This window comes from Phalacrocorax carbo, chromosome 2 (assembly GCF_963921805.1).
Source record: "Phalacrocorax carbo chromosome 2, bPhaCar2.1, whole genome shotgun sequence".
NCBI classification, from domain to species: Eukaryota; Metazoa; Chordata; class Aves; order Suliformes; family Phalacrocoracidae; genus Phalacrocorax; species Phalacrocorax carbo.
In genome coordinates this window covers 112,428,369-112,443,471 of record NC_087514.1, presented here as the reverse complement: position 1 = coordinate 112,443,471, position 15,103 = coordinate 112,428,369, and the positions used below count along the sequence as shown (strand labels likewise).

The 15,103-nt window shown below is 38.6% G+C and overlaps 1 protein-coding gene across 4 annotated transcripts in view; it reads right to left on the bottom strand.

Moving 5' to 3' along the window:
• Window positions 1-6,591: 6,591 nt before the first annotated feature.
• The window catches only part of VPS41 (VPS41 subunit of HOPS complex), a 110,860-nt gene continuing 102,348 nt past the window's right edge, over window positions 6,592-15,103 (bottom strand). For all 4 annotated transcript variants that reach the window (XM_064443869.1, XM_064443868.1, XM_064443870.1 and 1 more), the window contains 4 exons: window positions 11,427-11,526; window positions 10,566-10,610; window positions 9,009-9,088; window positions 6,592-6,967 (listed from right to left, as the gene is read on the bottom strand). In XM_064443869.1, the coding sequence (XP_064299939.1) occupies window positions 6,887-6,967; window positions 9,009-9,088; window positions 10,566-10,610; window positions 11,427-11,526 (306 nt within the window). In that variant the 3' untranslated portion in view covers window positions 6,592-6,886. The remainder of the gene's footprint in view (window positions 6,968-9,008; window positions 9,089-10,565; window positions 10,611-11,426; window positions 11,527-15,103) is intronic.

Genomic DNA, 15,103 nt, shown 5'->3' with positions numbered 1-15,103 from the left:
AATCGGAATCTCCCCAAGAGCAATTTGTGTCCATTCCCCCTTGTCCGCTCCATGGGACTCCTTGTAAAAGAGTCCATCGTCTCTGATCTCTGCCATCTAGCAGAGGCATTACAGCCTGCTTTACATATAGTTGACAAAAAAATCTGGTTGTTTCAAAAAATAAAATCAGTACCTAATCCTCTATAGTGATTCTGCTTAAAAAAATAAAATTTATCCCACCCTTCCCCAAAAAAGGGCCTGCCATTTTTTCCTCTTCCTACCACAGCAATGTATTTTCGTTCATTCCTCCTTGGTACTTAGAGACAAGTAAGTGTCCAGCTTTGTCCTTCATTCATCAGTAATGACAAGGTGTTACATCTGCTTGTTGAGCTGATGTAAGATTAACAGCTTCAAAGTCGCCTGCCATGGCTCTTGGTGCAGTTGTTGGTTATGCAAGTGAGCAAGACAAGCAGCAGTTACCTGTGACAGAAAGAGGCAGCAAAGGAAAATTTGCATGCCAGAAACGTGCTTAAACGCAACTGCATTTTTACCACTGCTAAGGAAATCTGTGTTGTTTCTGTGAATGACGACTGTAAATACTGAATAAGGCTTCTGCCAAGCCAGGTCCTTAAGAACATCTGCCCTTTTGTTGGGGACCATGATCTAACCCTATTGTAATCTATATTAGCTTCATCTCTGGACTAAGCTGCAGCATTATAAAATACCCATGCACAAAGCCTTCAGCATGACAAAAAATTTCTGGATTATCTTTGAAAGGCCATGTCAACCAGAAGAGCTTCCTGAAGACCAGAAGAAAGCAAGTGTCACTCCTCATGGCTATAGTCCTTGTTTTAACTGATCCTCTGGGATACCATCATCTTTAAGAAGGGCAAGAAGTAGGATCTGGGGAACCACAGGCTCATCAGCCTCATCTCAGTCCCTGGGAAGGTGACAGAGCAACCAGTGCTGGAGCAGGGGGACTCGACTAGATGATCTTGAGAGGTTTCTTCCTACCTCAATGATTCTTTTGGCACCACTGAAAATTACTGTTATTCTGGAAAGTTTACCGCTGAAGGAAAATGTTTTCCTTGACTTGACACTAGGGAATTAATTCCCCCAGGAACTAAGGATGAGAAAAAATTTGGCTACCTTCCACATGACATACAAAGCATACACTTTTGATCTTGGCTGCTTTAACACATACACAGCACCGTGTCTGTGTTTGCAGATACTGATGGAAAATCACCACTCAATTCAAAACAAGGCACTCACTCCAATGCATGTACTTTGGCGGGGGTGGAGGGAAGAGGGGAGAAGGAGAAAGAGAGAATGAAGACGGGATAATGTAAACAGAACATAGTCCCCTTAGAGCATCACAAGAAAGTTTTCAGATACTGCAGAGAGAAAGGAAGTCTGCACAGCATACAACTGAGTTATTCCAGAAATACATTCTTGGCTCAGCTTTACATATTGCACAGAGAAAATGCTTCCCAAATTTGGTTTTGTTTAACTAAAGATCTCCACTACTTTGCAGAAATTCCAGATGAAGACTCTTAATAGCTGGCATTGGGCACACTAAAAAGTGCTTCAGTGACTCTTGTGCCAGCATGTGCAAAACCAGCTGCTACTGAATGGGTCCTACAGAGTAAAAACAATATTGCCACCTGCGCCTTCCATGGCAAGACATGGTAATATGTGAGACAGTTGCTCATTTTAAAAAGTATTTCGCTTAATCTGATTTAAAAAAAAAAAAATCCACAACTATTTATTGTGGCTCTTGTCCCTCACTGCTACCAGAGACAGACAAACCAGCATCCTATGTGAACACTATTTGGAACACATCATCCAGCTGACATCTTGCTAAATGCTATTTTACAGCCATCAGCCACCAAGATACCATTACCTTGTCAATGTAGTTGGACTTAAATCCCACTGGGATCAGACTAAAAGTAAGGGGAAAAAAAACCCAACCAACAATTCCACTGCCCTCTGCAGCTCCTGCCACTTTCTAGCCCTTAATTACTCTACGACACCTCCAACTCTGGCAGCTCCTCCAGGCTGGAGGGGTACAAACCTCCACTCAGCAGATTTCTGACTCCTGCTGCTGCAGCACCACAACTGGTCAGAAGCTCAGCCCAGCAGCAGTCGTCACTGGCAGCCTTATCCATTCAGATTGCAGACTCCTGGGGGAATGTCATAGCCTAAACACATCAGAGCATCTAAGACCTGCTCTATTGCAAAAGCTTATTATGATTGCCATTTACTGAAGTCTTTTAAGACTAAATTTAGGTCATTCCCACTATGACTCATTGACTTCTCTTAGAACTTCTCACACATGCTATTCTCTTGTGCGTTTGATGCCTCAGACACTTCTTCAGATGTCCTGTTTTCTGCATAATTTAATATTTGATTCTGGTAAAAGAAAGCACACATTGTCTTGAAAAACAGAATAAAGCATAATCTAGGGATTTCTCTAATGCCAAGAGAAAATTAATCTTTCATGGCACAGTGGAATAAGAAGAGAGTCCCAAAAGTACAGAATTAAAGAGTCATTGTCTAAATGTGGTACTTTGTTTCTTACAAGTCTTGTTTGAATTGTTTTGAGAGTACAGAATTTATTTAGAGCTAGTATTTGGCAAAGATCTGCTCGAGGGGGAAGCTCTTCTAAAGAGGAAGGCACCCCGATGCTGTGTCTAGCATTTGTAAACACAGGTGAAAGTTATGCTGCATAGATATGAAGTCAGAAGTGTACAACAGAACAGGAGAGAGGGAAAACAGGCTTCTCAGAGAGATTTTCTCATTCAGGTAATGGTCCTTGTTCAGCAACAGGTAAGAATTTTCCTGCAAGTATTTTTTTCAAACTGCTATCAAATGACACAGGGAGGGACCAGGCCAACCAACTTGCAGAGATGACACTGTATTTTCCAAGGTGACTCAAACATACCACACTTGAATGTTAAATCACAGCCTTTCAGAAACAGGAAATCTAACATGCACTTTTCATTTAAGAGGTTATTTTCAATTCCAGTTCCCTCAAATTGCAGTCAGGAGCTCTACTCACCAAGGAGAAAACCACTGTGATAGTGTACACAACAGCAAAGAGTAAAACAGTGCCTGCTTAAAAGACTCTAGCTGAATAACCATCAACTCTAAGGTAGAAATTGATTAAATTTCTTAAGACGAAAACTTGATAAGCCAACCTGCTGTCTATACAGAGTATTGACAGCCTCTATCCAGTTGTCAGCCAAAATTTAGAAAAAGATGTTGCAGCAGTCTCCTATTAAAAATACATTACAAAACATAGCAGACAACTAGATATTTCTTGTTCTTTGCCTTACAGTAGTCCTTGACAAATCTGCAGTCAAGTCCCTGGCAGCAACTGTCCATGAAAGCACTTATTTCAAATAGGAATATGATGTGGATCTAAAAATGAGCAAACAACTCATTTTGTCTTTGCTCTGGCTCTGTAACACAAGAACAGTCTCAGACACTGAACAACTTACTCCTGTTCCAATACACAAACCCCCCTATGTTCAAGGTTTCTCACAGGTGAGCAGCTGTCAGATGCAGCTACAGCTAGAGGACATACCTTATATATAGAATGACTCCTTGAAGTATTAACTGACCCACTGATTCATGTAATGCTGGGCATTTGCGACCACCAAACTTGCCCAAGCACCAAACACAGCTGATTCAATACATCACTGATCTGACAGAGGAGCTCCCTCAAGCCCACCGAGACACAGCTGCTAGCCAGTAAACACATGAGATTCAGCTGTAGCAGGAGATGGCAAAAGCCAGCCATGCACCTCTCAACTTTCATGAGACCCAAAAGATCCGCAGAGCCTGTCCAAGTCCCTTTCAGACACTGGCTATCATCCATAAAAAGATCACCCAATAAATTATTAATTTATTACATGAGAAACAGGCACCTCTTACTAATCCCACAAATTGCTCGCTAAAGCTTTACTCCTGGCAGGTCTCTCCCAGTCCTCACAAGTCTGGTAGGAACAGATTAACTCCTCCTTTTGCAGAAGTCAACCTCTATCCTCATGTGTCACTTTTAAGTGAGCTCTCAGCAGGACTAGCCAGCCTCACGCTCACCAAGCACTAGCTTCTCGCTCTGCAGGGCCCACCAAAACCTTCAGTGTAGCCCAATATTGCCACCAAGCCTCTCACACAGCATTGGGGGTCTCAAAATCATAAAACAAAGACAGATGAGAAAAATGATCCGAAGACTCATAGACTCAGACAAAATACTTTTGTCTCTTTGATATGGCAGACCAATACATTCTTCCTTGATCCATCACATACCCTTTCAGTTAGCTTTATTGGTCCCTATTGAAGAAATAACACAGAACTGGATGTGTCAGTGGAAAAACTAATATTTCCCTTGTTAAATTTACCTTAAATTTGCCTTAGTTAGAAGCAGAAGCACTTTGACAAATGGACTGACATGTGAAGTAAGCTCTGGTGAAACTGGGTAAGTGCTATTCTGTACTTTTCTGAAGGGTTATGTAACTTTAAGGCTACTTCTCAGGCAGAACTGTTCTCCAGAAGAAAAGCTCTTGGGTAGCTGAATATTTTAGACTCTAAACTCAGACATCTTCTATGATGTGAAGGTTTCTTAGGAAGAAAAGTGAATCAAAGTCAGGACTTTGTACATTTCTTGCTGAATATTAATGACCAAATTTGGAATGCAGGAACATGAAAAGGGTAGTCCCTGAAGCCCAAATGAAAGAAGCTTTGGATTTAGAGATTTTGATTAGATCTACATACAGTGATTTTAAATTACTCGCATAATGCAAAGAATATGCCATAACGCAATATGATTGCTGGCGATGGCAGGCTAGCAAACTGAGTCACTGAACACTCAAATGCTTTAGAGACTTTAAGGCCAAGCTGGAATAAATAATATACCTGCTTTAAATTACCATATAACTCTGAGCTACAGAACACTTTGTGGAATAACTGTATAGGAGTAATTTGACTTTTTCCTCCTGCAAGCTGGCTTATGGCATTGCATAGTTCATTCTTAGGGTATAATACAGAAAAGCTGCTTAATGCTACTGAGAAAGAGGATCTTTTAAAAGTTTCTCAACTTACCTACAGGCCTGCAATAGCTCAAGTATCATGGTGAAACAGCCCCTGCCTGAGCTCACTGGAGCACTTCGTTTACTAGGAATCAAAGCAGCTTTCCTGATCAGTGTAGTAAAGAATGGATAAATGAACAATATACCTGAGAATATGTACTAGCCACTGAAAATGAACTGCTACAGAGCCAGGCAGTAATTCTTATGGGTGAAGCCTGACACTTACAGACTATGCTCTGCACTACAAAGCTCCTATCCTTCTGTTTTTCCATCTACTGCATGTCCATAAATAATCTGCACCTTCTTTTATTTTTTCCTCAGCTGTCTGTATTATCACAATAGAATATGATTGCTATGTTTTTGAGAGGTCTATCCTTTTAATGATAATTTTGCCTCTGTAACCATGCAGAGTAAATCCTAGCATTTCTAATACACTTAAAATTTTATTCCAGTATTATACAGATCTACACAGTGGACAACAAAAATCACTCTTCAGACTGCTAGACCAGCTGAGCCTGGAGGATATCAAAGAGTATATTGGATATACATAAACTAGAAATCCAGGTTTCTACAATATAAGTCATTTTGCAGTGTACCTACATGGGAGTAAGGCACAGAAGAACTTAAAGGTGTTACATTTTCCCATTGTACAGACACACTGCAGTATCACTATATTGTCGTTTCAGAACTTAGGATGTTAACTGCTTGTTTAAACCTCACAATTTGATGGTAAAACAATGTATTTTTACTTTCAAACTCCAGTTATTAAAAAGAAGAAAAATATCTTGGGAGTCCTGAAAAATTACTTTTCTTAGGGAAAAGATGCTTATATTTAATCAGATAACACTATAAAGAGATTACATTACTGTGAAGACATTCTGAAAGCTCACGTCCTTTGGATCAACAAAACAAAACTGTTGAAATTAAAAATAATTTTTTTTTTAACATCCAAATATATTTATTTAACTTAGCTATTAAGTTGCTAAGGCCAAAAGAAACTCCTAGGGATCTTATATTTGAAAGGTCAGATGTTTTGGGTTTTTTTTTCTCCCTGTACTTAAATGAAATCATACACTACAACCATACTTATAAAATAAGTGTAAAGACCTACTGCTCACATTTTAAAAAAAGTTTCTGGAAGAGTTTAACATGAGAAAAGCACACCTTAAACTACTGCAGTGTGAAGATCAATTGAGAAAATAACCAGTTTATAACAAAGTATGAATGTGTAACCATACAACCAAGGTAAATTGCCAATGTGTGGAATTAACAGTTAACGAGTTTGTTAATTTAATGTATGAGTCAGCACACAGCCAGCTTCAAGTCCTGAAGCAGTTCCACTGAAAGCAGTCGGACTCCTATGGGTCTCAAGCTAAACAGTTCACTAATAGACTAAATCAGGACTGAAGCAGTTTGGTGAGCTGAATTCACAGCAATTCATCTTTCTTTGCAACATCTAACCATGAGCCTGATATGGCTCCAAACTGTAAAGCACACTGACCGATAGCAAGCACAGATCTTCAAACCGTTTTTTTTTTCCTTTCCTTTTTATTTCTCTTTTCAGTTCCAGAGTTAAGTAACAAGCTGAGCAAAGGAACAGTGACATATGGATTGCATAACAAAGACTTACTAGGGAAAGATTTTCATATTTTCTCTTTCCCAAAACTGTTTAATAAGCTGGATAACTTACAGGAACCAGTTTTAAATCACTATCAGAATTATATACAGAAACAAAGACTAACAGAAACTGCAGTGGCTCTGCATGGTCCTAACAGAGCTGGTGTCACAGACTGGCACGGTAAACTAGGAGACTGCTATTTCTTCATCTCCAGGATTGTGCTTCCTGGCCCTCGGTGTTTGGCACTGCATATGTTGCAGAACTGGACAGGAGATACCTAGAAATCAAAAAGAAAACAAGAATCTCTTAGAGAGATGCAGCCACATTAGAATGTGGCAAGATGAATGAAAAATGCCTTTCTCAATGTTACGATTCACAGTCAGGCTGCTCCTTATAGACACTCTCGTGGTTTAACCTGGCAGGCAGCTAAATACCACCCAGCCGTCCGCTCACTCCCCCGCACCCAGTGGGATGGGAGAGGAAATTGGAAGAAAGGTAAAACTTGTGGGTTGAGATAAAGACAATTTAATAGGACAGAAAAGGAAGTGAAAATAATAATAATAATGGTAAAAGAATACACAAAACAAGTGATGCACAGTGCAATTGCTCACCACCCACTGACTGATGCCCAGCCAGCTCCTAAGCACGGATGCACCCCCCCGGCCAACTCCCCCCAGTTTTTTGGTCAGCATGACATCATATGGTATGGAATATCCCTTTGGCCAATTTGGGTCAGCTGCCACGGCTGTGCCCTCTCCCAGCTTCTTGTGCGCCTCCAGCCTCCTTGCTGGCAGGGCAGTATGAGAAGCTGTTAAGTCCTTGTAATCACTTCTCAGCAACAACTAAAACATCAGTGTATCAACTGTATTCTCATCCTAGATCCAAAACACCGCACTACAGCAGCTACTAGGATGAAAACTAACTCTATTACAGCCAAAACCAGGACAGACACATTCATGGCTAGGTGCAGGAAGGTGATATAGTGGAACACAATAAAACAGGCTATTCTGGAGTCAGAGCGCAATACACCTCACCACTCACTCCAAGTGTATTACCACCACCCTCCAGGACAGTAAGGCCAAATTTCCTCCAAACAAAAATGAAAATCAGAGAGTAAAAAATGTCACTGATTATCTTCATAGATAAAAAAGACAGTAAGTCACTTGGTCAGCTCTACTGACCACTGGATGTCTTTCTTACAGTTCTGTCTTTGGATATTGTTCTACAGATTTCCAACAGCTGAGAATACGTCCTGAATTCTGTCCATCTGATATCAAATATGTGTTTATTGTTTCTCCTGTGTTTAGTTCTGTGTGACACTTTATGCATGCACTGCTTTCCTTTCAGTATGTCACCAGTAACACAACTGATTACCTAAGGCCAAGAAATGCTATAGCAGTGAAGAATCTGGCTCAGAAATATGCAGATACCTGTGTATTCATACATGCCATAGGACATATATGACGTAATATCCATGCCACATATAAAAATCCCATCTGACATGTTACCCAGTCCTGCCACTTTACTAGTTGTTGGGCTTTCTTTTGCAAATGATCTAATTCATTAAGATTTTCATTATGTTATGAAAATTATAAGTATACATAAGTATACATGTTGTACCATATGGCTATGAGCACTTTGCTTGGTTACTTGCTGATCAAGTGATTCACTAAAGTTATTTTTTCACTAGATGTGCATTTTCAGAGACAGATACAATTTTGCAATTTTGTTACCATTCTGATGCTTTCATTCCCAAATTCAAAACTGATTATATCCAGAAGTTACTTTTTTAGTTTGTTTTCACTGGAGGGGAATAAAAAGTTTCCCTGATGAAGAAAAACATATTCTGAGCATAAAGATGATTACAAAGATATTTAAATATTCACTCTGAAATGAGTGGGATTTTTTTCTTCCAGGTGAGAATCATTTAATATGGTTCACTTGAGAAAATATCTTTATTCTTGTCTTTAATTAAACTTACTTAAAGTGAGAGCTGCAACAGGGAAGAATTTAAAAAAAATCAAACAGGTCGTATTCCCTGTATGTCTCAAAGCTGCATTGCATATTCAGACTGCAGGAAGAGATAAAATACTTCTCAAACAGCAGCAATTTCTTTCTAAATTGGATATACTTTAGTTGCGATTGCCCTAAAAACCCTTTCCCTAGTCACATATTGCTATGGGGTATCACCACAAATAATTACTGTAATCGTATTATAATTCCTGATAGACCCATGCCCTTCTCCACAGTTAACAAAAGGAAATAATTTGCGCTTTCATCTTTGGCAAAGGTGTCAGAGAGATTAAGCTAGTTCTTACTGTGTTGGACACCGGGAGGCACTCTTTGTGAAACATATGCCTGCAGTGGAACACTACCACGTTGAAGGACTTGGATGCATCTGGGAAAGAGAGAAGTAAATTCATTACAACAGGGCAACGAAACAAATGATTCAGTGGTTACAGCAGTATATGCCTGCATTCTATTGTACACACAGAAATATCAAGTAACATCTATCAAATTAATTTCGAAATTATTCTGCCTCATTTATAGATATCATGCAGAGTGATGGTTTCAGGTAATGTGTTCCAGTGATGGAATTACAAGACAATTTTATTCTGTGGTTTAAATGCTGTACACTTTTTCACCAGAAATTTTTCATGTCCAACATGTGCTACATGCTAAATTTGGGGGAAGAGAAGAGTAAACTACCCTCAAATAATTCAGCCATTTTGAAGAAAAGTTAGCAAAAAAATCCTTGTGCTAGTGCAGGGAGAACCAGAACATTAAGCAGCTCTAGCACCTACACTGCCCGCCACAATCCTGAAATTTGGCAAGAAGCTGACTAAGTGCATGATGAGCCTTTTGATTCCCACACGAATATTTTGCCCAATTAGAAGCCTACATACAACATCCACATATTCAAAGAATTACCACCTCACTCATCAGCATCATCCACATTCGATTCCTTGGCTCCCATTCCCTCTACACATGTACCTCAAGGCACTAGCACATTCAGCTCTGCCAGGTTTTCTATCACCATGTGACTGCTCTGGTCTGTACACTGGTGCATGTGATCATAGTATAGTTGTTTGCATTTATTTACTTATTTAAGTGAAAAATGGTAGAAACCAGATTAAAAAACTGTAAGTTATTCTACTGGGCTATGCACATTCAGTAAACAAAAAAAAAAAGGACCATTAATATACTTTGTATTACGTATTCTTGTTTGAAGATGCCGCGACAGATATTCTCCTAGTAAAACTATTTCTTCTTAAGATGCCCAACAACTATATTGGTATTTCTGAAATATAGTTGCCTTGGAGAATGTACATCTTCAAAATAATACCCTGAATTTCTAGTTTCCAGACTAACTTTAGAAGGTGTTTTAAAACTACAGTATGTTAAAGTTGTTTCAGATATGACAGCAGTGACTGAAGCCAAGAGTTTTCCACCACTCAGACAAAAAGTATATTCCATAAAACTATGATCTACAAATTCAGTCTAAATCGTCCAACAGAGTTGGACAAGATTTGGTGACAACAGCCTAGTTTTGTGATTCTAATAATCTTTGAGAACATGTAGGTTGATGGAATTAAAAGTTGCCTTCCATTCCATGTAATTCAAAACAGAAAATAAGAAAGTCAAAGATAAGAAAGAATAAGAAGGAAAATCTGTGTTTACTGCAACAAAAAAAGTTCAAATTAGACTCCACTCTCACCTCAGAATTCATAAGCAAGCTTTGCACAGGAGACTGAAATCTATACAGTGATGACCACGGGAGACTACTATACATTTCTATGAATAAAAGCATACAGTAGCGCCTCTAAAAATAAAAAAAATAGACCGCTTCTTTCTTTTCTAGAAAAGCATCCTACCTGAAGGAAGTATTGGAGACAGACATGATTCACAGATATTCTCCTCTGGAAAAACAAAACAAACGAAACTTGTAACAGCTTTGTTAACAAACTCCATTTTACCTTTTTATAAAGCAGGCGTGAACATACTGCTATTACAGAAACGGAGCTTGGTCTTAAAGTATTTCCTTAAGATGCCTAATGGAGTCTATTAAAAATTGAAGAGCAATACTGAAGCAGCATTTCTACTAACAGCATGAGAATTGTTTACATCTTCTGATTATGATGGTGGCAGAACTGCAGGAGTGAGCCTGTCTAGGATCAGTGTTGTATAGGCACAAGGCAAACTGAAAAAAAAGGAGCACGGGATGGGTGCCTGATTTCTCTGCAGCATTTTGTAACAGAAGCTCTGACCCTCTGTCCTTCCTTCAGCTTTTGCCTCTTGGTATTAACACTCAGCTGGTGTGAAATACAGTGCTGCTCACATGCATCATTAGCACCCTGCAAAATATTTTCAACTGTTTCTGAAAACTGTCTTGCAGCTTTTGCTTTGGTTGCAGATTATTACTGTCTGACTATCCGTGCTGGCACTGAACAGCATTTTTGACCTTTACAGTTTACAAACTGCAGGGCACAATACATTACTGGCTATGCAGAGACTGATCCAGAGAAAACGCTGCATGCTGGGTCTTGTAGTTTTTGAGATACAAGTAGTTCCTTTTCAAAGGGGAAAGCACCTAGTGTCCCACTACACTCTACAAATAAGGTACTATATTCAGGCTTTTGGGCAGCTTCCAAAGCGGACCGTCACGTGGCTTGGGTCTATAAACCAAGTAAAAGACTTCAAAACCCTGAAAACTACCACATTTCCTCAGTACCCACCATCTACTAGAACACCCTTCATCTGAGTTCGATGCATTTTCTTCAATAAAGAAAGAGAATCGGCAACAAGTATCTTCTTGCAACCTTCCCGCAGCAAGATCTGTTGTGCAAAGAACACAAAATACAGCGCTTGTTGAATAGATGGGCAAATCAACTATCTTGGCAAGTCTCCACTGGGTTTCTGCTGCCACAGAGAGCACAAGGTATGTGTAAGACATTTCAAGCTATTATAAAGGAGGGAAAAGAGGAACTCCTGTCACCATCACCTCTACCTAAATGAAAAACCCAGATTATTAAAAACCCAAAAACCAAACCAACTCAAAAAAGTAAAATACTTTACAAATATGCTACTGTCATAAATTAGGATCTCCCTCCTATAAGCTTGCCTTAACAAAAAACAATGGAGAGTGCCCCTCACAATCGGTTTCCAAGCCATTTCAAAACTTCTTCTACCCATATCTTTCCTGTCTTCTTTAGGAAAGGCATTTGATAATCATAAAACCTTCGTAAACACAGCAATTCAAAATTTATTTTGTTAGAACACATTCCCTGTTGAGGTGTCATTTAGTAAGCAGTATTAAATGGCCATTCAACTAACCAAAGGTCCAGAGTTCGTTCCTCCTTAGCAAATGTCTCAGCCCCCTTTCTACTTATTTAATATTTTTTATGAGATTGATGTGTCATTGCCTGACAATGTTGTGAAACAGAAAAAGGAACCAAAGGCATCAAAATTATACAGAGCCTTATTTCACAATACTTAACGAAGCAAGCATAAAAATATGACAAACCCAAATAAGTCTTACGGAATTTTTCTTCCTCCTCTGGAGGTGATGTTTGGAAAGTTGTTTTCCAACATAATAATTCCTCCGAAAAATGCTTTCAGAAGAGTCCCACGGTGAATTTGATGCTGAATAAACCTACCAAAAAGGTGCCATAAAAAGGCAACACCCATTCCTTTCTCCTGATTATTTGCATTACAGGAGGCATTAAGCATCCTGAAATAGTCCAAGATACCACTAATGCAAATACCTAAAAAGAAGTATAATAATGGATTTTACAGCCAGGTCAACACTGTCCAAAACCCTGTCTTCTCACATACACATTTTGAAGTAATAAGGGTACGCTGCCAAGACTGATATGCCGTTAAGACTGCAAATCTGAAATACATTAAAAAAATTGAAGATGAGTAAGACTTTAAGCATTTCAAACTGGACATGTCAGTAGGTAAATGACATTCTCCAGTATTAGACACTTTGAGCTATAAAGGTTTTCAGAGCACCAGAAACTGAATGCAGCTCTACAAGACAAACACTTAGAAAATGAATCAGTTTTATCTGTGATAATCTCAGGAACTATCCGAGTATGTCTTTCCCCTTCCTACTTTATCCAAGGGCAACAGGGAATGGTAAATTCTGCTTTAAATATAGAAAAATGTCACTAGGTTTGAAAAAATACTAGAAACTTTTTGCATGGACAACTGAATGAGACTACGTTTTGGAATGACTGTTTGCCTGATTCAAAATATTCTCAATCAGCAAATTATATCCCAAAGACAGGTACATAACTTACAGTGGATGAGGTCTTGGCTCTATACTGGCGTCTTTGCTAGCTGCACTCAGCATAAGCAGATGAAAAATTCCATGTTTAAATAAAAGGAGCAAAGCAAGCATGTTAAATGAGAGGGGTGGAACAGAGATACAATGGGAAGAAAGGAGCATGATTTACTATTCGTATTTACTTAAAATGCAGTGTGCCAATAGAAAAAACTTAATTTAAAAAAAAAAGAAAAATTAAGAGGGAAATAGTAGACATCATTACGTCACTGGAAAACCTCAATACTGTTTGATGCCTTAAAAACAGAAACAACAGAGATATCTCATGACATATCTTGTAAGATACATGCTCTATCTTTCCCCCATTTTTAAAATTCCACAAAGATTTTTCCATACCACATTCAGTGACTGTTTGTCTGACCTTATTTTGCTAGAAATGGAATACAGTAGCCAGCTGTTGTTATATAAAAGGAAAAGTCACAATGAAGAATGTCAAATGTCAAACCTCAACGTAATAAATCTCAACACTTCTGCAGAAACAGATTTGAAGAGCTCAAAGATGAGATGACAATTTAAGAGTTATAGAAAGAGAAGCAGGAGAGGGAATCTGGAGGTGAGATACAGCAAGAAAGAATGTTTGAATTAACTTCTTTATGTTGAAAGGAAGGAGAAATATACAACTGTGCACCCTAAGATTAGGCTTACCTAGTTAAAACTGCCATTGGACATAAATCTGCAATGAAACCACCTTCCAAGGAGAAAAATAGGATTCAGAGAGAATGAAACTGAAGAACATTTTTTTACCCTTTAAAAGATAATGCTTTTTACTAAATTAATGAAAACTGCTGAAACCAAAATATTTATTGCAAAAAAGAATTCTAGTTAATTTTCTGTTTGTTTAGGGAAGATGCTACTGTGTAATTAAAATCAGAAGCCATGAAAACTTCTATTTAATTAAAAAAATCCTGATTTACAAATGCCTAACATCATCTTTAAGGGAAAACGCTGCAGTATGCAGTTAATTTGAAGGGTATACTCAAAGCACTGGGAATAAATTCAGGCCTGGATTCAGCTTAGCACTCAAACAAGTCCAAGTTTCTCAAGGCCGGTTAACCAAATGCTTCTAAACTGTGTCACCACCACAGTTAAAAGCACAGTATTTTTAGTCTTTACAATGGAAAGGCAGATGTCCCTCTGTGCAAGCTGCCACCTGCCCCCTAGTGCTTCCAATGTGTCTGAACAGCAGCTTATTCATGTTCAGGAGCAAAACCCAACAATTTTTCCAGATGCTGTTTCAAGCAGCATTCTTCAGGTTATCACTGGGGTCTGTTAGTTTATAACCTCTGTTGTGAATGCATGGACATGAATGCTATGAATGGATGAATGTCTGCTACCCAGCAGAATTGCTGCAGGTTCAATCAAAGATGAAACTAGTAATTCAACTTTTGAGTATATGGCTAATCCACAAAACCTAGATGTAGTTTATCTAAAGAAGTTGCTTTTATATTTTAAAACTAGGGAAAACAAGTCTTAGAATAACATAATCTTCTGAAGTCTTATTCTAACAATTGTCATACAAAGGGTGAGAAATCACGCATTTCTCTTTGAAACGAGGTAGGGTATTTAAATCTTTTCCAACTCCACAAGCATTTCCGAAATTTCACTCAGGTATGGACTAGAGCTGAAAAGACACATACTTTATACATCTGGAAAATGTAACAGGCTCATAATGAACTCAAAAGTGCGCAAATAGGGATTTTTATACCAGCCTTCTCTGAGAGATTTGAGTGTGATACAGTGCTTCAGAAACCTGGAGCATGATTACATGACTTATTTTAAGAAAGGCTCCTGTATCTCCCATTCATAAGTTAACACGACTGTGTAATCGGATACCAGAGTCTTAAACATGTGTGAATCATTTCATAATCTTTTTCAATTTCATTTCCAGGGAACTGAATATGGAAGGCAAACACATAGTTCAAGGGTACATTAGAGAAAGAACGTCTTTGTTAAGATCAAACTGTTGTACGACTGATGAGTTCCAGCCCAAATAAGTTGTGTAAAAACAACATCAGCAGCACTGGTTTCCCTGAAAAAAAGTAATACTTTGAATTTCTGTTTTGC